This window comes from Terrapene carolina, unplaced genomic scaffold, assembly GCF_002925995.2.
Source record: "Terrapene carolina triunguis isolate 2854851 unplaced genomic scaffold, T_m_triunguis-2.0 Scaffold18, whole genome shotgun sequence".
Taxonomy (NCBI): Eukaryota; Metazoa; Chordata; order Testudines; family Emydidae; genus Terrapene; species Terrapene triunguis.
Window position 1 is genome coordinate 1212547 of NW_020664369.1, and position 19912 is coordinate 1232458.

General features: G+C 42.2%; 1 protein-coding gene across 1 annotated transcript in view; it reads left to right on the plus strand.

Annotated features, from left to right (window-relative positions):
- The first annotated feature begins 10455 nt into the window (after positions 1-10455).
- The window catches only part of LOC113406755 (carboxypeptidase B2-like), a 31930-nt gene continuing 22473 nt past the window's right edge, over positions 10456-19912 (plus strand). Inside the window, exons 1-2 of the mRNA XM_026653375.1 lie at positions 10456-10587; positions 16583-16658. Coding sequence (XP_026509160.1) covers positions 10499-10587; positions 16583-16658 — 165 coding nt within the window. The 5' untranslated portion in view covers positions 10456-10498. The remainder of the gene's footprint in view (positions 10588-16582; positions 16659-19912) is intronic.

Here is a 19912-nt window from a genome sequence, read left to right on the forward strand (position 1 = left end):
CTCCACTTCCCGGCTCCTGACTCCTCCTCCAACCACTAGATCAGCCCATCCGCGTCTGAGTCCTTAACATGTAGATCTGACTCACAGTCCAGCCCATAATGAACAGGAAGTGGATCCATTGATGGGAAATGTGATTTTAGCATCTCCTAGTTATATATTTTGACCTTTGCATATATTTTGCACATTCTAGGGGCATTTAGGCTGAGTGATTAATGGAAGTCAGAGAGTGGGGTGAGGCAATAGTGCGTGACTAAGGATAATGTGGCAAGGGGGAACTGGCAGTTCTTTTGCACACTTTCTACTATTTGTTGTTTTTTAAAAGAATCATAGAATCACAGGACTGGAAGGGACCTTGAGAGGTCATCTAGTCCAGTTCCCTGCATGCATGGCAGGACTAAGTATTATCTAGACCATCCCTGACAGGTGTTTGTCCAACCTGCTCTTAAAAACCTCCAATGATGGAGATTCCACAACCTCCCTGGGCAATTTATTCCAGTGCTTAACCACTCTGACAGTTTTTCCTAATATCCATCTTAAACCTCCCTTGCTGCAGTTTAAGCCCATTGCTTCTTGTCCTATCCTCAGAGGTTAAGAAGAACAATTTTTCTCCCTCCTCTTTGTAACAACCTTTTATGTACTTGAAAACTGTTATGTCTCCTCTCAGTCTTCTGTTCTCCAGATTAAACAAACCCAATTTTTTCAATCTTCCCTCATAGGTCATGTTTTCTAGACCTTTAATCATTTTTGCTGCTCTTCTCTGGACTTTCTCCAATTTGTCCACATCTTTCCTGAAATGTGGCGCCCAGAACTGGACACAATACTCCAGCTGAGGCCTAATCAGTGTGGAGTAGAGTGGAAGAATTACTTCTCGTGACTTGCTTACAACACTCCTGCTAATACATCCCCAAATGATGTTCATGTGAGTTCTCTGCTTAAACAAACCTATTTAAACCTTATTTTACAAACCTACTAAAAAATCAGGGCAAGTTCCAAATAAAAGCTTCCTTTGAAAAAGAGATAAGTTTGCATATGTGTTTCAGCAGGTCCAGTGAAGAGCCCAGAACATTACTCCTTTACTCTCTAGCTCAAACAGCATGCCAAGGCCACTCACGGACTCCACTGTGATACTCCAATGCTTTGCTATCAGCTCTCTAATGCTCCCAATACTAACAATGCAGTAGAGCAAACTAACCACCAGATGGCAATACATCTAGCTGGAGTTTTAACACAAATATGTGTGTATGTAACCATACAACTGTGGAACCGTCTCCCATGGGGAGCAGTGGAAGCCCTTCACTTGGGATATTTAAACCTGGACAAAAAATTAGCACCTATCCGTGTGCAATCGGCTACAATACTGCATTGTCAAGGCAATATAGTTAGATGACCCAGCAGATCTTTCATCTCTAACATTTTATAATCTTATGTGAAAAATAAACCTGGAATAGCTACATTCTTGTAGAATTTTATAAATATTTTCACTTTCACATACAGAAAATGGGACCTCGCTAGCTTTTTGCTGATGGACTCAGGTGGTGTTTGAGGTTTTGCTTTGATGGACTGGTAAATGTGGCACGGAATGAAGCTCTTAGTGGTTACTGAAAGGTATCATTCCACGGCATTTTGATCATGGCACAGAAATTCTGAACTTTTCATTGTCTCTTTCTCCCTACTTTTCTATCTCCCCAAAAGGCACCAGATGTCTTTTAGTCTTCACTTCCAAAGCAAGCTGGCTTTGTAAATTGTTTCATGATTGATTTTCAGTGCACAAGTCATCATAATTTGGAAAGATTCAAAAAGGCTTAGATGTTTATATGAATAAGAATAGAGCATCAGCAGTTGCACTAGCTAGGATGAAAATTACAAGGGCTCAATCAGCATGCTCCAGGGCATAATCTGATCACCAGATGGAGTCAGAAATAAATGTTCCCCCATGGTATAGTAGAGCATAATTAGGTGCATTATGAGGATTTTACACCTTGCTTTAAATCATGTGGTCCTGGCTTTTTTCAGAAACAGAATACCAAATTGGATGGATGCTTGCTATGTTTTACTGTGGCTGTACCAAGGTGTATATCTACATTATAATGACGTCAAACCAGAACTCTAGTTCTGCAACATTTTGTTCCCCCTCTGAAGTTTGGTAAAGTTTGGATCCAGATATTAACTTTACAACTGGCCCATACCTATGGCAGGGCCAAATCAGAACATTAGATTCTGGTTTCTAATGTGTTCAAACTTCGGGGTAATTCAGATATGAATCCAGATCTGAGCTTGGGCCCATCTCTAAGAGATGCTGCAATAATCAAAGTAAAGGTGACTCTATTGCTGACTATGACAATTTGTACAACATGGGCTATATCTTGCTTTCATTCCATGTGTGGAACCCACAGGATGTAGCCCGTAACTTTCAAAAATGTGTTCAAAAGTCCCAGAATTCTGCATCAGTAGCTTATGTGACTTTGCTAGGTATGACGCTTCCCAGGGGTACCCAGGGTTGTGAGCCACCTCGCAACCACCTGCCCTGAACATGAGGAAGTCTTGTCTGTGCCTGCTGTGGGTCAGGTCCCTGACTCCAGCAGCCACGGGCAACACAAGCTCTCTCTTCTAGGCCTACAGAGGCCCCATACTCTCTCTCTACAGGTTAGCGGTAGGCACACACCAACCACGGAGCCCGCTGAGCATCTCTCTGGAGCGTCTATCCCCTGGTCCACTGGACACATGCGGTATTCACAGATTACCTCTTCCAAAGAAGCAGTGCACCCCAGCTTACCAGTTCTACCTCAGATCATCGCTCCATTTGACACATAGCACTTAGATATGTTTTTAGGGAAAACAAGTAAAAGATTATTTAACAAAGGACTGTGTAGAGATTCAAGTGACAGAAGGTAGAAGTATTGGAAACAAATGGTTACATATAAAATAAAATCATAAGTTGCATTCTAGACTTACCTAACTAGATACTTTCATGTCTTATAGAGCAATGCTCAACCAAGGTGCTTCCAGCGATTTACAGCCAGGCTTGATATGATCTTCCATTCATGAGACAAGGCATAATGTCAGCTTGCCTCCTTGATGAAAGACGCCAGGAGTCTATTGGGCCTTAGATATAGCAGGATGGTCCTTTATTCTTTTTCATAAACAGGACCCCCTCATCCTCCCTTCCCCCTGCCCCTCCCACTGATTGGGTTTTCCTGTGGCTTCCTTTGTTGTCCATTTAGCAATCTTTTGATTAGCATCAGGCTCAGTTTGCAGCTAAACCACACAATGGACAATACATAATGACCAGATAGGGAGATAAGCATCTGCTGCACACTGCCTAGAAGGAACCTGTCCAAGGCATGCCACCTTCTGATGACCTGCCTTACCTTAAGAACGTAATTTTCAGTATCAATACACAATTTCTTCAATACACCTCTACCCCGATATAATGCGACCCGATATAACACGAATTCGGATATAACGCAGTAAAGCAGTACTCCGGGGGGGGGGCGGGGCTACGCACTCCGGCGGATCAAAGAAAGTTCGATATAACGCGGTTTCACCTATAACGCGGTAAGATTTTTTTGGCTCCTGAGGACAGCGTTATATTGAGGTAGAGGTGTATTATCTTTACATACATTTCACAATGATTATGATGACCTGGAGGCTACTGGCTCTTGGTAGAGACCTCACATGCCACCCTTTGGTGAACTAACATGTATATATATACACCTGACTTAGGGGATCTCTGTTCACCCCATGTGTCCTCAACCAGTTGGCATCAAGAGGTTCCCTGGGTCACATTAGGATATACAGAAGGTTTGTGTGGGTCTGTTGCAAAAGTGTGAACTTTGTAACTCTGTGATCCTATATGTGAGATGATATTATTATTATATACTTAGATTGTGGTTGTGACTAAAGTGTGCCCTGAAGAATGTCCAATCTAAACAAACTTTAAAAAAAAAAGCAGTGCAGGGAGAAATTTTAAACATTTAAAAACCTTTCTGAAGATATCTTTAAATGTTATCATCCTAGAGGGCAAGACTGTCTTGCTAACACAGAGCCACACTTTTGAAAGGGGCCCCAACCTCCCCTCCAAATATGTACCTTCAACAGATATAAACAGGTGCAGGTGCAATTGATGGCAGTTAGATAGCTAACCATCTGAACAATTGATGTGGTCACGTACTTATGCAAATACTCATTTGCATCTCCAGCATTCATCCATCCACCTGTCTATTGCATATCTATGCAGTGTTGTTGTAGCTGTGTCGACTCCAGGATATTAGAGAGACAAGGTGGGTGAGGTAATACCTTTTATTGGACCTACTCCTGTTGGTGAAAGAGACAAGCTTTCGAGCTACACAGAGCTCTTCTTCAGGTCTGGGGAAGGTACTAAGAGTGTCACAGCAAAATAAAAGATCAGACAGATAGACACTGCATATCTATGGCAGTTCTAATATGCCTGTTGCTGAAGCAGCTGGGCATCAGTCTACTAACAGCAGCAGGCACAAAACTGCAGTCAAAAACTGGAGACTGTTTTTAAAAAATTAGTCCATGATGTCTATTTCCTTCTGAGGAACTCTCCAGCTATGATTCAGCATCAACAATGACGTTGCCTCCTTTCTTAGGGTACGTCTTCACTACCCGCCGTATCGGTGGGTAGCAATCAATTTATCTGGGATAGATATATCGTGTCTCGTTAAGACGCAATATATTGATCCCCGAACGCGCTCACCGTCGACTCCGGAACTCCACCAGAGCGAGCGGCGGTAGCAGTCGACGGGGGAGCCGCGGCTGTCGATCCCGCGCCGTGTGGACCCCAGGTAATTCGATCCAAGATACTTCGACTTCAGCTACGCTATTCGCGTAGCTGAAGTTGCGTATCTTGGATCGATCCCCCCACCAGTGTAGACCAGCCCTTAGCTAGTCTCAACTCAAATTACAGCTTTCTAGAAAGCAGAAACACTGAGGTGAATCCTAAGGATTTCGTCAGGAATCAGGGCCTACAGCAGAGCCAGTCTCCGGGTAACCTGACAAGTGCCTGATCAGTTGGAAGAGTCAGCAGACCGGCTCTTAAGCCCAGCAGCAGCAGCAGTTCAGTGGCTGTTCAAAGCATTTGCCCACAGTTGTGACTGCTCCTGAGCCTGCTTGTTTCTCGTCCTGCATGGACCCAGCCGTGCCCCTGCCTTGACTCACTCCAGGTAACCCGGTTCTGATCCTCGGCTCTGATTCCTGATCTCTGACTTTGACTATGGGCTCTGAAACCGGTTCTGATCTGGGGCCTCACTCCTGGCTCTTGACTCCGGCTTTAATCTTTGGCTCTGTCCTCTGACCCTGGCACTGACATTGGGCTCTGATTCCTAGCTACAGACTCCTGCTCCAACCACTAAGAATGACTGCCCGAGTCCCAGTCACGTGACAGATCTTTCCTTTCTTAAAATGATCTTTCCTGTTTGTGGCTGATTCCATTATTTATGATTATTCTATTTATTTTTTCAACTAAAAAAATACAGCATGTCAAAAATTAAGAAAAAAGCAAGAATTAAGGAAAATATAAAAGTGCATCTGCGAGGGCTGTTTCCGAGGACACGTTGCTAATGACTGACTACTGCTCTTGGTACTGGGAGCAGACAACCCAATGTAAAAGCTAATTCCTGGTCCAATTGACTTCAGTAGGACCAAGATTTAGCCAGAAGTGAATTACAGAATCGTATTGATTCAGACATACTCAAGAGTTTCTTATTTCACTGGTTTGATAGGCTGCAAATTGTTTCCTCAACAAGATGACAGAAGTTGGTGACATTGCCCATGTATGTAAATGATCACAGTATCCTGTGGAGATGAACTGATCATGAATAAAGATGAGGAGCAGAGGTGTGGAGGGAGAAATAATTTATCAATTATATGCCATGGAAAAACTGAAAGATGGTGTGGCGTTAATGGCTGAATGAATTTGAGAGGGAGACTTTTAAATTGAGTTCTAATTCTGTTCTGCTGCACTCATAATAAAAGGCTGTTAAACTAATTGCATCTTTCCGTGGTTCATGAACAACAGCATTATGCTGCATAGTATGGAGGACAGTGGAGATCAGAGTTTAATTAGACTTTAGTCATTGTCCTTTCCGTCATATAAAATGGAGAGCAGCTAGTTATTTTTCCCCACTGATAATAATAATATAAATTAATAATTAATAATACCAGAGGTGGGAAAGGGGACAACTTTTTGTTTCAGAAAATGGAGGAAGTAACCAGGGGGACAGCCATTTTAGACTTGATTCTGACCAACAGAGAAAAATTGGTTGCAAATGTGAAGGTGGAAGGCAATTTGGGTGAAAGTGATCATGAAATGACAGATGTCATGGTTATAAGGAAAGGAAGAAGTGAGAGTAGCAGAATAAGGACAATGGAGTTCAAAAAAGCAGTCTTTAACAAACTCAGAGTGAGAGAGGTCCCATGGGAAGAAAAGCTAAGGGATAAACGGGTTCAGAAGAGCTGGCAGTTCCTCAAGGACACAATATTAAAGGCACAAATTCAAATTATGCTAATGTGAAGGAAAGACAGAAAGGATAGTAAGAGATCAATATGGCTCCATGAGGAGCTCTTTAATGATCTGAAAATAATAAAGGAATCCAACAAAGAATGGAAACAGACAAATTACTAAGGTGTACAAAAGAATTGCACAAGTATGTAGGGATAAAATCAGAAAGGCTAAGACACAAAATTAGTTTACACCTAGCAAGGAACGTAAAAGGCAATAAGAAGAGGTTCTATAAATACACTGGGAGAAAGAGACAGATGAAGAAAAGTATAGGTCTTCTACATAGAGGGGGAAAAGGCAAATATCATTGTTAGGGGTATTAACAGGAGGTAAGACATAGGAGGCAATTGTCCCATTTTACTCGGTGCTGGTGAGGCCTCAACTGGAATACTGTGTCCGGATCTGGGCACCATACTTTAGGAAAGATGTGGATAAATTGGAGAGTCCAGAGGAGAGCAACATAAATGATAAAAGATTTAGAAAACATGACCTATGAGGAATGGTTAAAAAAACTGGGCATATTTAGTCCTGAGAAAAGAAAAGGGAGAGGGGACCTGATAACAGTCTTCAAATATGTTAAAGGCTGTTATAAAAGAGGATGTGATCAATTATTCTTTATGTCAACTAGAAGTAGGATAAGAAGTAATGAACTTAATCTGCAGCAGGGGAGATTTACCTTAAACTTTAGGAAAAACTTTCTAACTATAAGGATAGTTAAGTACTGGAATTGACTTCGAAGGGAGGTTTTGGAATCCCCATCTCTGGAGGTTTTTAAAAACAGGTTGGACAAACACCTATCAGGGATAGTCTAGGTTTACTTGGTCCTACCACAGTGCAGGGTGCTGGACTTGATGACTTCTCAAGATCCCTTCTAGCCCCACGTTTTTTATGATTCTATGCTAATGAGCATGAAGCCACAGCCTCTCACAGATTCATCTAATTCAGTGTTTCTCAAACTGGGGTCGCCACTTGTGTAGGGAAAGCCCCTGGTGGGCCGGGCCGGTTTATTTACCTGCCCCATCCGCAGGTCCGGCCGATTGCTGCTCCCACTGGCCGCGGTTTGCCGCTGCAGGCCAATGGGAGCTGCTGGAAGCGGCGGCCAGTAAGTCCCTCGGCCCGCGCCACTTCCAGCAGCTCCCATTGGCCTGGAGCAGTAAACTGCGGCCAGTGGGAGCTGTGATCAGCCGGACCTGCAGACGGGGCAGGTCAACAAACTGGCCCGGCCCGCCAGGGCTTTCCCTACACAAGTGGCGACCCCAGTTTGAGAAACACTGATCTAATTAATCTAGGAATAGTGTAATAATATTATGAAAGTGGTATATATGGCCTTGTTATTGAGGCAGACTGTAAAACTAGATGAGGCTAGTGGAATGTTTATTATATGCCTATATCAATTTAACTCTATGAGAGTTGTTGGATGAGTAAGCAGGAAAGAACCGCAATAGATCTAACTAAGCAATCTCCAACATACCTTCAAAGATAATGGGGAAAGCTATTCGCTCTGGGGATCCTATATTGTGTCTCCAATGCAGATGCAAGCCTGGTTTTGCCAGACTGGGAGCTGAGAGAGCAAAAGGACACAAAACAATTAAAAAGCCCTTCTCAGGAAAGAAAGGGAGAGGTCAGTTGTCAGAGACTGACAGAGGTTCTAAAGAAGCTGGGCTTTCCCAGATCCAGGGGACGGCAAGGCTTAGGGAGAGGCAGGCATGCCAATAGACTGGTTTATTATTTTAATATCTATTTGCTTCTTAAATGCTTTGGTTCTAAATAAATAATACTCTGCTTTAAGAAGGCTGTCTGGTGACTGGTTATCACTGTCATTGCTCTCAGTGGGACCAGAAATGCACACATTGAAAATAAATCAGGCCTCATGACATAGTTGTGGTTGAGAACAGGGGACTGCAGCCCAGGGCAGATTCTGAGAGTGAGAGAATCACATGATTCCATCCCAAGAGAGAGGAGACATCTTAAGGCCTGAGACCTGAGGAGGGTGCACTCAAAAAAACCAGGAGAGCTCAGAAGTACAGTTAGTCTAGTAACCATTGACAGAGAGCAACAAGACTTTCTAGTGTCAAGTGAATCTTGTGAAACAAATTATTTTTTTGCCTACCTAGGAGTGCCTTCGGAGTGATGTTTGTGTGTGTAGGTAAGAGGCTCTGGTTTCACAGTGGAATAAGACTCTTTAGTGTTATTGTCCAGTAAGTTGTTGTTTCTATAACTAATACAATGACTAGAGACTGTGGTGATGGGTACTTTTATCAATTAATCAATCAGCTAACTACATAAATTAATAGTCTGGATGACTATAATACATTATTTCCTAGGGTCCCTGCTACATCGTCATGTGCTTTGAAGCTCAGTCTTCAGATTGCACAATCCTCCAATATTCTACTTTGCTACGCATTTCAAAATGAAGAGAGACCATTATTTCTACAGAGAAATTGTTGATTTATCCAGGGCCCTCTGGAAACCTGGTCTCAATGCAGCAGGCAGCTTTTCTTATGACAGAGGAGCACTTGAACCATTGGTTTAAACATCAACCACTATGGCAGAGTGCTCACTGCTTCCTTATCTGAGAACTGTTTGCGTAACTTACTAGAAGCTGATAGTTATTTGTACAAAGTTTAGAAAAGATAAAAAAGGGACTTCGAAATCTAGGCAGTAATGGGTGGCATTGTAGTGATTCTTTTTATTATTAGTAATTATTTTTCATTTCCTATGTCCTGCTCAACCAGTCTTGCCCTTCTTTTGTAATTCAGGGTCTTTTTTATGATTCATGTATTTTTACTGACACATTAGAGGTATTTTCCTTTGGCTTATTTTCATTTTTGGCTGTGTTGGGATCCATCATTTGTCTTATGATACATTCAAGAAATGTCCTTAGTTTAAAAGACTCAACTGTTTTTGTTAAATAATACTGTGCATGTCTATACAGCTTTCATCTGAGGATCTTCAAGCACTTTGGAAACATTAATGAATTAAGGTTCACACCATTCCTTTGAGGGAGGTACATATTATTACATGTATTTATATAGGTAAACTTAGGCACAGACCACTACCAAAGCTGAGAATATAACTCAGAAGTCTATCCCCTGCTGCTCCCCATTGATCCTCGGGTTCTTCACCCCTGTATCATCACCTATCTTACTTCAAGTATTACATGAAGCAACTAACAAAGATACAGGAAAAGTTTTGGGCCTTTACTTTTCATGTGAAGCACTATTGTTTCTATATTTCCCCCTCTCAGTCTCACTGGGCCTAAAAGCAGAAAGCACCAGTGCTCCTCTCTGGATTGTAAGACAGGAGGAATCCTATGCAAAACAGTTAGTACTTCCATCACAAAGCTAAACCTCCAGGGCCTGATTCACGACCCGGCTTCCACCAGGCTTTGGGGATCAGCGAAGGAAGATCTCCCAAGAGAGGGGGTGCAGCAATGCAAGTAGCCCACGGTCCCCGCTCTGCTGGAGTTGGCCAATGCAGCACCAAAAGTGGGCAAGGTCAGCTGTGGTGGAAGCAGGACTAGGAGATGTGTTCCAATCCTGATCTGGGAGTAGTGAGAGAATAACATGGATATCTATCTGCTTCTGTTGGGACTGAGAGCACCATCCCTGTTTCACATTAGACCATGATTTCCTGTATGCTGTATAGAATGATAACATTAACAAATTTAGGCATCAATGTGGCTTTTTTGTTTAGGCCCGAGTTTTGTAGCCACAATAAAATGATTTAAAAGCTCAGAAGACAAAGTGACTTGTCAATATGAAAATGATTAAAATGTACCATGTCCCTTCTAGTATTTGCTTCATCAGTATGAACAGAATCTCCCACAGGAATTAAGTCACATTTATTCAACCACAGGAAGCGGGGGACAGAGAAGAGTGACAGTATTAAATTTTAACCACTCTTCAAATAATGGTTTTAGAAATCAATGGTGTAGGTCCTGAACCCTTGGCTCCTCTAACTGCACTTGATTTCATGGCAGATGCTGTTGAGATGAAGTTTTACCTTCTATTTGTCACCCTAGCTATCTGCATTCAACAGAAGCATGTCTTCACTTTTCAAAGGTAACAAACTCCTGGTGCTATCTGTATTTTAGTGGGTGTGGGTATGGAAGGCTGTCTGGCTGAACCATAATATCTCCTACTGGTATAAACAAACATTTTACAAAGATCTAAGGTTATTTATTGTATTTGTAATTGGATGTATAGATCAATATAATATATAGATGACGTAGGCAATGAAATTAATATATGTCTCCTTTGCAACCATAAATCCTATGTTTTTAATCATATTAAAACTATTCTTTTTGGTCTAAGTGCAAATCAATTCTGTTCAGTCAGTGCTCTGGAATGCAGTTAAATGGCACACTTAAGCTTAATGGGAAAAAATAATTTGCTTCATTTGCCTTAAAACAAGGCTTTAAATGAATTACTTCTTGAAGTGGAAATAGAAACCATTTCTGAAAGTGCTAACAATCTGTTTTCTTTCTAAAAGAGTTTTTATGGTTGTTTTTTCCTGCCATAATTCATTTTCGAATAACCATTTCATCCTTGTATGACATCTGAGAAGCAGCTTTATTGCTACCTATTGATAAACCTCAGAAATGGCCTGAAACCAAAAAGCTCTAGTAAAAACATGAAAACAGATGCCAGAAACAAAAACAGCCAAAAAGATTATATTTTCTAATATTCAGATGGTTTTAAAACCTGAAACACTGTGATATGTGGAGATAAAAAGATAATGCAGCTTGTAACTATATTGAGCAAACCCAGTAACAAAAATAATCATGATTAAATAGCACCCACCATCAGAAGATATCAAACCGCTACACAAATATTAATGAATTAAACCTCACAACACTCTTATGTGACTTACTCAGGTTCACACTAAAAGTTTGTGGCAGAACTGGGAATAGAAGCTAGATCCAGGTCTTCTGGCTCCTAGTCTTGTCCCCTAAACACAAGATTGTTTTTATTACTTTGTGTTGTAATCACATTTTCAAATGGTTACCTAAATACAGGTTACAACTGGTTATACACAATGGGATAAATAGGGAAGGAAGTGGACAGGCTCATTAAAATAACCTTTGGGTGAAGTCAATGGAGCTACACCAATTTACAGCAGTGGAAGCTTTTTTTAAATGTTTAAACAGAATAGTTAAGATTTGACGTAGTCAGAAGAAATGCAGTATTTCCAACCCCAAGTGTTCAAAAATCATGAGTCAGGTCCCCTAAAAACATTGAAATTGGCTGAAAAGTTGTGAGATTTCAAAACTAATACATTTTATTTGACTACTGGTGTCAGAGCATTTAGGGATCACATTTCCAGGCTTTTCTCTGTAACCACAAAGCCTGTAGCATGATTCCAGAAGGTAGACCTTTAAGAAAAATGCCAAATACTGCAAGACTAGTGATAAGATCATGAAAGTTGTCAACACTGGAATGTGTCCATCTCACTGAACTGTTTTAGGGAGGGGATAAAGGTGGAGACTGTTTTACAGCACCTAAAAGGTGTGTGGAAGGGAACAGACTCCATTGTTCATAACTCTGTTCTCCATTGTCATGAAATATCTCAATTCCTAGTCATGAGGGACAATTTTATGTGTGAAATATACAAGCCATGAGTAGTGGAGGAAAGCAAGACACATATTTGGTGAGATTAAGGACACTCATGGCTGCCAGGAAGAAGCTGTAACAAATCCCTGGCCACCTGTTATTCTTATTTACTATTTGTATTATGGTGCCCAAGAGACCTAGTTGTACACCAGGATTCCTTTATGCTAGGCAATGTACAAACAGAACAAAAAGAGAGCTTGCAATCTATGTAGAAGATAAATGACAACACATGGATACAGACTGACTGATGAGGGAGTACAAGCAGGGCTGGCTTTAGGAACTGTGGGGCCCGATTGGAATACCCGGCGGCAGTCCGGGTCTTCGGCGGCACTTCAGCGGTGGGGCGTCCTTCACTTGCTCCAGCCCCCCCGCCACCTAAATGCCGCTGAAGACCCAGAGCGAGTGAAGGACCCCCCGCTGCCGAAGTGCTGCCGAAGACCCGGACCGCCACCGGGTATGTAAAAAAAAATTAAAAATTAAAAAGGTGCCTAAGGCGCGGGGCCCTCTTAGGCATGGGGCCCGATTCCGCGGAATCGGGGGAATCGGCCTAAAGCTAGCCCTGAGTACAAGAACATAATGAGACAATAGTGGGCAGCATGACTGACAGTGGTCTCTCAGCACATCAGAGTCTGGCCGTTGCCAAGTTTTTTGTAGTCATCACTGGAAAGATGAGATTTAAAGAGGGATGTGAAGGTGGATAATAAAGTAGCTTTGCTGATGTTTACAAGGAGCAGCTCCCAAGCATGAAGGACAACATGAGAGAAATACTGAAGGTGTTTGAAAATTTAACAAGTGGGTGATGGCCGATCAGAGGAGAAATGATAGGTAGGCATAGGCATGAAGGGCCTTGAAACTAAAGACAAGTAGTTCATGTTTCAAGAGATAGAGAAGGCAAACTCCATGGAGGGATGCAAAGAGAAGATTGACATAGTCAATGCAATTGATTAGCAGAATGATCTTTGTAGCAGCATTCTGAATAAATATGTGTGGGGCAATACTGCATTTATCAAGACCAGAGAAAAGGATGTTGCCATAATTGAGACATGAGATGATGAAAACATTGGATGAGAGCTTTAGCTGTGTAGATTGATAGGAAAGGCCATATCATAGATATGCTATCCAGAAAGAATCTGCATGATTTATACATAGACTTGATGATCTAGAGAGAGGTCTGAGTCAAAGATGACACCCAGGTTACAGGCCTGAATGACAGGCAGAATGGTGGTGGTGTCCACAATTATTGAGAAAGGAGATAGTGGGGAAAGGTTGCGGGGAAGATTAAGAGCTCTGTTTTGAGTTTGAATTGGCAACTAGACATCCACGAGAAGATGTCAAAGAAACAGTCTGAAATTTTAGTTTGGACAGAAGGAGACAGGTCTGGAGTAGAGAGGGATCTGTGAGTTGTCAGCATGGAAATGGTAGTTGAATTTGTCTTTGCACATAAGATTACCCAGAGCGAAGGTGCAGAGAAAGATGAAAAAGGGACCAAGGACAGAGCCCTATGGAATACCCATAGGAAGTTGGAGGGGGGATGAGGAGGATCCCTTGATAGACACACTGAAAAGCAACTAGAGATATAGGAGGAAAGCCAGGAGAGAACAAAGTCATGGAAGCCCAGGGAGGACTGAGTTTCAAGAAGAAAAGCATGTTCAATGATGTAAAAGGTAGCTGACACGTCAAGGAGGATGAGGATGGGGTACTAGTTCTAGATTTGGCTAGGAAGAGGTCATTAGAGACTTTGGCGAGAGTGGTTTCAGTTATGGGAAAGTGACAGAAGCCAGATTGGAGAGGGTCTAGGATAAGAATTCTCAGTTCCTGTCCTCCAAATCTATCAGTAGGATTTTACAATTGTCTCCAGGGTGCACACCATAGTATCTCAAATTTCACAACAGCAGTAAGGACAGAACTCAGATCCTTATGCTCCAAAAGCACAGGCCCCTCCAACATAAGTTATAGGAGAATCTCCATTAACTATTGACTAATTTAATGCCTATAACAGTCAGCTGAGCAGTTCTGATTCCATCCAACAGAAGATAGTGGTATGAATACACAACAGTCACCTCATTGTAATACTTTGCACTATAGTGAGCAATGGAAACTACATGAAGAAGTCACATGCAGGCAGCCCAGTTCAGGCACCCTTTGTAAAATTAACTCCCATGGTAGATAGCAGCACCAGGAGACAAGCTCCTTTTCAAAACAACCCCAGTCACAAGTTATGTAGTGCACTTGCCCTGAGAAGTGGGCAAGTAGCCAGCGCTTCATAACTCTGATTGCTGTTTGATTCTCTCTCGTATGATTGGGTGGGGGGAGGGGAAAAGGCTGGCACATTGTTGGTTCTGCCTGAGAAACAACAGTGATTGTGTGGAGCACAGCTAAAAGCAGAAATGATAAATCACTTGGTTGCTAGCCTCAGTCAGGTCACAGCTAGAAATAAATCATAACAGTGGGTTGTGACAATCATGATCCACAGATTAAAACTACATGTTTTGAGAGCCCTGTCTGTTTTGTTTTAAGGGCAATTTTCTGAAATGGTGTGGTCAGTCATCCTTCAAGAGCTTGCTTCATGCACTGTCACCAACTCCATGGGGTTTCTGGGTCAACCACTTCTACTCCAAGAAAATGGAAATGGGGCTCAGACCTGCACTGGCTCCTCTCCCCGCTCCCCATACCTACTTATACACCAGACATGTCAAGTCTTTTTCATTGGGTGTGAGACTCATTCATTAGCAAGCTATCTCACTCTCACACAGATTCCTAAGCTTATCCCATTCATTTTGAATAAATATATAAAGATTTAAAATAGTTTTACTCAGGCACTGTAAGAGACAACAATATATCTAGGGCCACAGGCACAGGGCTTAGAGCTTGGAAAGCCACTTTCCAAACTTGTGTACTGTGGTAATCATAGAAACTACAAGCCCGCGTTCTATACGTGCGCAAGAGGAGAGAAGAAGTTACGTGGATGGGGTGGGGAGGTTGTTTTTGTGTGTGAATACTTGGCGGTCAAAAAAAATCTGAGTTCGCCCAAAAAATGAGCAGGACTTGATCAAAAGATGGCGGGTTTTGCAAAATACAGTTCAAAATTTAAACCACACTGGACAAATTCATGTCTCAGGGATTGTCAACCATCCAGGTTTTTGTTCCAACCAGCAAATAATTGTTTTTATTAAAATCCACTGTTTTACACTGCATCTAGAGTTCTCACATGCCCTAGACTTACTATGAATGAGGACATTTAAGTGTTCCATATGCAATATTAAACAGTGCACATTTTAAAACAAACTATTAAGTGCTGATTGGATTAAAAACCTGGACTATTGGATGTTGCCAAGGATCAAAGATGAGAGTCCCTGTCTTAAGCAATGACCTAACAGACCACCTGACTCTTTGGGGCTGTAAATCTCACTCTTAAGGACAGCCAACCCTTGGCATCACTGATACACACATGTTATTTCAAACTTCTCCTAATTCCCTGATAAGGGTGCATTCAAACCACCACTGTTCTGCACTTACATAGGGGTTGAAAGTTATTTCTTAACTCCCAGTCAGCAGCGTGTGTACATCTCTGGTCTGCTTCCCGTCTCAGTCCCTCCCTACAGTGGTGAACAGGCACTGATTTGGGTGAGGGATACAGTCAGAGGAAGGACACCTAGCCCTGGACTGAACAACTGGGGCACTAATCGGCACAACAGGTAGCTAGCCACTCTGGCTATGGGTTTCAAGCAGGATGATGAGTATCAGTATCTGTAAAGAATGAGAGAGAGGAGCAGGTCAGTAGTATATAGGGTTCCAAACCACCCGCAGGCAGATAGATAGTAGAGTAGGGGAGGGGAGGGGAGCAAAGGAAGGGGAAGATGGACAGGATTGGGCACTGGGAAGAAAAGAGAGCTGAGGCATCTTTAATATGTGTAAGGAAGAGCATATTCATATTTTGTGGCAATCCAAGACATGCCATCAGGAGCTCACAGTATGACCTCAACAAGTAAAGAGAGAGGGCCAGTTTCTCTGCTGCACTCAGCATCCTCTGGGGACTGCAGCATAAGAGCTAGTTGCAGCTTCCTAATCCTGGGACCAATTATACACCAGCCCTGATGTCCTTTACAGGCTCAGGCTGCTCTAAAATAGGTCAGGCTGGTTCCAGACACACCCTAGGGCTATGGGAGAGCAGTGTAAGAACTGTCTACTTCAGCTTTTTATCAGCTGGGGGCTGCTCTGTTTTTGGGAGATCCAGGGGCTTTTCAGCAATGTAAAGGGACCCCAAGTAGGGGATAGAATCTGGCCCAGCATTTTCATTGCTTGAACCTCCTTCGGCTCCACTAGCACCCAAGTCAGAGAAGCCAATTGAGACTGAGACGGACTGTTCAGACTTGTACATCAATACAGAATGTTTCCATGCACACACTCAAGCCTTTGCTTTTTCTGAATGTCTTTTTCTTTCCAGTGATCAAGTATTATGGGCTCTCCCACGATCAGACAGACAAGCTGAATTCCTTCAGAATTTAACCACCAACTTTGAGGTAATTTGTTCTCTATAAACTCTAGGCCAAATTCTGCTCTCAGGCATGCCAATGCCATTCCACTGGGAGGAAGATTTAGCTCCCCCTTTCATTCTCTTATGTTATATATTTTTTTAGTTTGTAGAAGCACAATGGATGCTTTATTTCCATCATTTTAATGTCTACTGATTGAGATGAGCAGATTCTGCTGACTGATAACATTTTATCACATTATATCAAGCACCCGATTTCAGAATTATGTAATTGATTTTGTATAGTAGCAGCAACAAAACAAAGATGATGAAGTACTGACATGTGATGGTTGGTAAAATCATTTGTCAGGAAGTCCCAGGAGTATAAGCTAATGCAATTTCTAACTGTATGACTTCTAGGACCCCGACACGCAGGAATGGATATTACAGTACTTGGTGGTGTTTCGCTAAAGACAGAGTTTAGATGATAAGACTCTCTTCATCTAGAACTAATAATCTCATAGAACACCAGCAGGATTTTGTGATTTCCATCTGCTATTACAGGGAAGAGCATTTAATTAAAATAAGGCATCCAAATTTCTTCTAAAGCACTTCCCCCATTATTTTATCATATTTTCGTTTGAAGTCAGCACCCCGTAATGAAAAGCATAACCATTTCCCTATTCAGTGTCGTTACCAGGATCCCTGATGTGTCCCTGATCACAAGAGCCTTTAACAGCCCCTGTGCCCATAGCCTGTCTCTGTCCAATTTGCTCCCCTGACACCTGTCGCCCTCCCGCCCTTCCCCTATCCTATCGCTCCGTCCTGCTTCTTATTTCCATCACCAACTGCTCCTATCCACCTCTCTCACACCAGCTCCGGTCTCCCTCCCCTTCTGCTGCCTCCCACCTTCTAGCGCTGGATCACCCTCTCCCCTCCTCTCTCTCTGGCTATTGTAATCCCCTCTTCCTTCACTCTGCATTCCAGTGTGGCTGGACACCAGCAGAGGGAGGCACTGAAAGCAGAGGAGAGACAATCTCCCTGCATCCAGTTCCAGTTCATGGTGCCACACCTCCCAGAAGCCAGGAAGAGTAAGTAAAGGGTTTCATGCTGTCTGGACTGGCTCACAACTGAGAGTGCCAACCTCAGGGCAGACTGTCCAAAACATGGCAGACACCCCAAACTGGTGGTATGTTCTGTAATTAGATTTCACCTACCTGGTAATAAGTTTGAATTCCTGGGTCACTATAACAGTCTTACCATGTTTCAGAGTAGCAGCCGTGTTAGTCTGTATCTGCAAAAAGAACAGGAGTACTTGTGGCACCTTAGAGACTAACAAATTTATTAGAGCATAAGCTTTCATGGGCTACAGCCCACTTACCATGGAGTCACAGACAGATCCCTTAGGCTCTCCAGTCTATCTTGACACTGAGACAAACTGGCTTAGTGATAAATGGTCACTTACACCAAAAACCACAAAATAATCAGCTTGCTTTCAATCCCAAAAGACCAGTCACTTACCCCAGATCAGTTGGTACCCTAGCTCCTACACCAATGACAACACCTGAAGCCAATCTTGTAATAAACCATCTAAAGGTTTAATAGCTAGGAAGAAAATTGAGAGAGTAATTTACAGGTTAAAGCAAGCAAACATACCCACAAATGAGTTACCATCTACAGTTCCTAAAGATGACAGAGATGTAGTTATCTGTCAATTCAAAATGTCTTTCAGGGCAGACCTGGGGTAACTCCTAGGGATTTCTGCCTTAGTTTAGTGTCTCTGGCCCTGTGAAAATTCAAACAACAAAGAGATCACCATTTCGTCTTGTGAGCATCTCTATATGACCTTCCCCCAGAGTTCAAACCAATGGGACGAGGGCTCCTGCACGTAACTTCTTCCTGGGTGGCTGGGGCAATCAACAAAGCTTTTTTTCCTAGATGACCCTTTAAATCTTCATAGTCCTTCTTGATGGGCAGAGGAACTACTCTTCCCATCTGAGCTCACAAGGTCAGAGCAGGCATTTTACAATTATAAAACAAATTTATATTTTACCTTTTAGCATGGAATGCAGATGTTACAAATGAGATTAATGCATGCAGCAACTTACAAGCATTTCATAGAGTCTAAACACTAAATACATTCTTCTAGGACTAATACCTATTTTGAACAAAATTAACATACAGGTGAGCTGGTTTGGTTTCCAGATATGAGTTTGTCAGTTCTTAGCTAATGCCTATGACCTTGGCCAAAGCTGGCATTTGATTTCCAGCATCGCAAAGGGAAGGTCTTGCTCAGCTCCTGCAGTACTGGGTTGAAGCATGCTCAGTGAAGGTAGAGCATTCAGTGAATTTTCCTGTCAAATTCTAACTAGTCTCTACAGATCATGTGTGAACTGAGAATGTTCAGAGGGTTATAACTTGGCCACATTTGGGTGGATTTTCATGGGGATGCCAAAAGGCACATCCTTGACACAAAGGCCAACCCCATGCCAAATTTCAAGTCCCTGCTCCAAAGCATGAGGGCACTAAAGCTTCTTAATTAAACAGCTGTAAGAACTTTTTTAACATGGGCAAAACAATGAATTCTTATTCTCAGAAACAGCTGAGCTATTTTAGCTGAAACTTAAAAAATAAAAATTAGCCTGAGGCTGTCATGTGGCATGGAAAATGTCACCTCAATTTAGCAGACCAGTTTGGCAAAATTAAAAGCAAATGCATTTGAAAACAGGGTCTTATAATGGGAAATATCAGACAACCTTAAATATAGGCAGTACTGCCTTTAGTAATTAATGGTATATAGAAGATAGACTGACCACTCCTAATATAAGAACAAAAAATGTCTATTGAAACTGAAAGCTTTCAGAATATGTAACGTTTAAGGATAACTGACAAAGGAAATAGTTTTTCACACAATACATAGTTAGCCTGTGGAATTTATTGCCAGAAGATATCACTAGGGTCAAGAGGTTGGCAGGATTCAGCAAAGCATTGTACACTGACAGAGTTATACTAATAAATATCTGAAAATTAACAAGAGTTTTGGAAGGGATACAAACTGTCATGCTTGTGGGCATAAGCTAACCCCCCTCTGAGGGAAAGTTAGCCCATCACTGCCTCCTCTAGAGTTTCTTGTGTCTACCTCTGATGTCCTTAGTACTGGCCACTTTTGGTGACAGGATACTGGACAATGGTCTGAGCCATTCTGACAATTCCTATGTTACCTGTATTACTTCATTCACCTGCTAGACTCTCTGCTAACTTAGTTATGCCAACTTAGACTTCATTGTACTTCCTTATACTCAG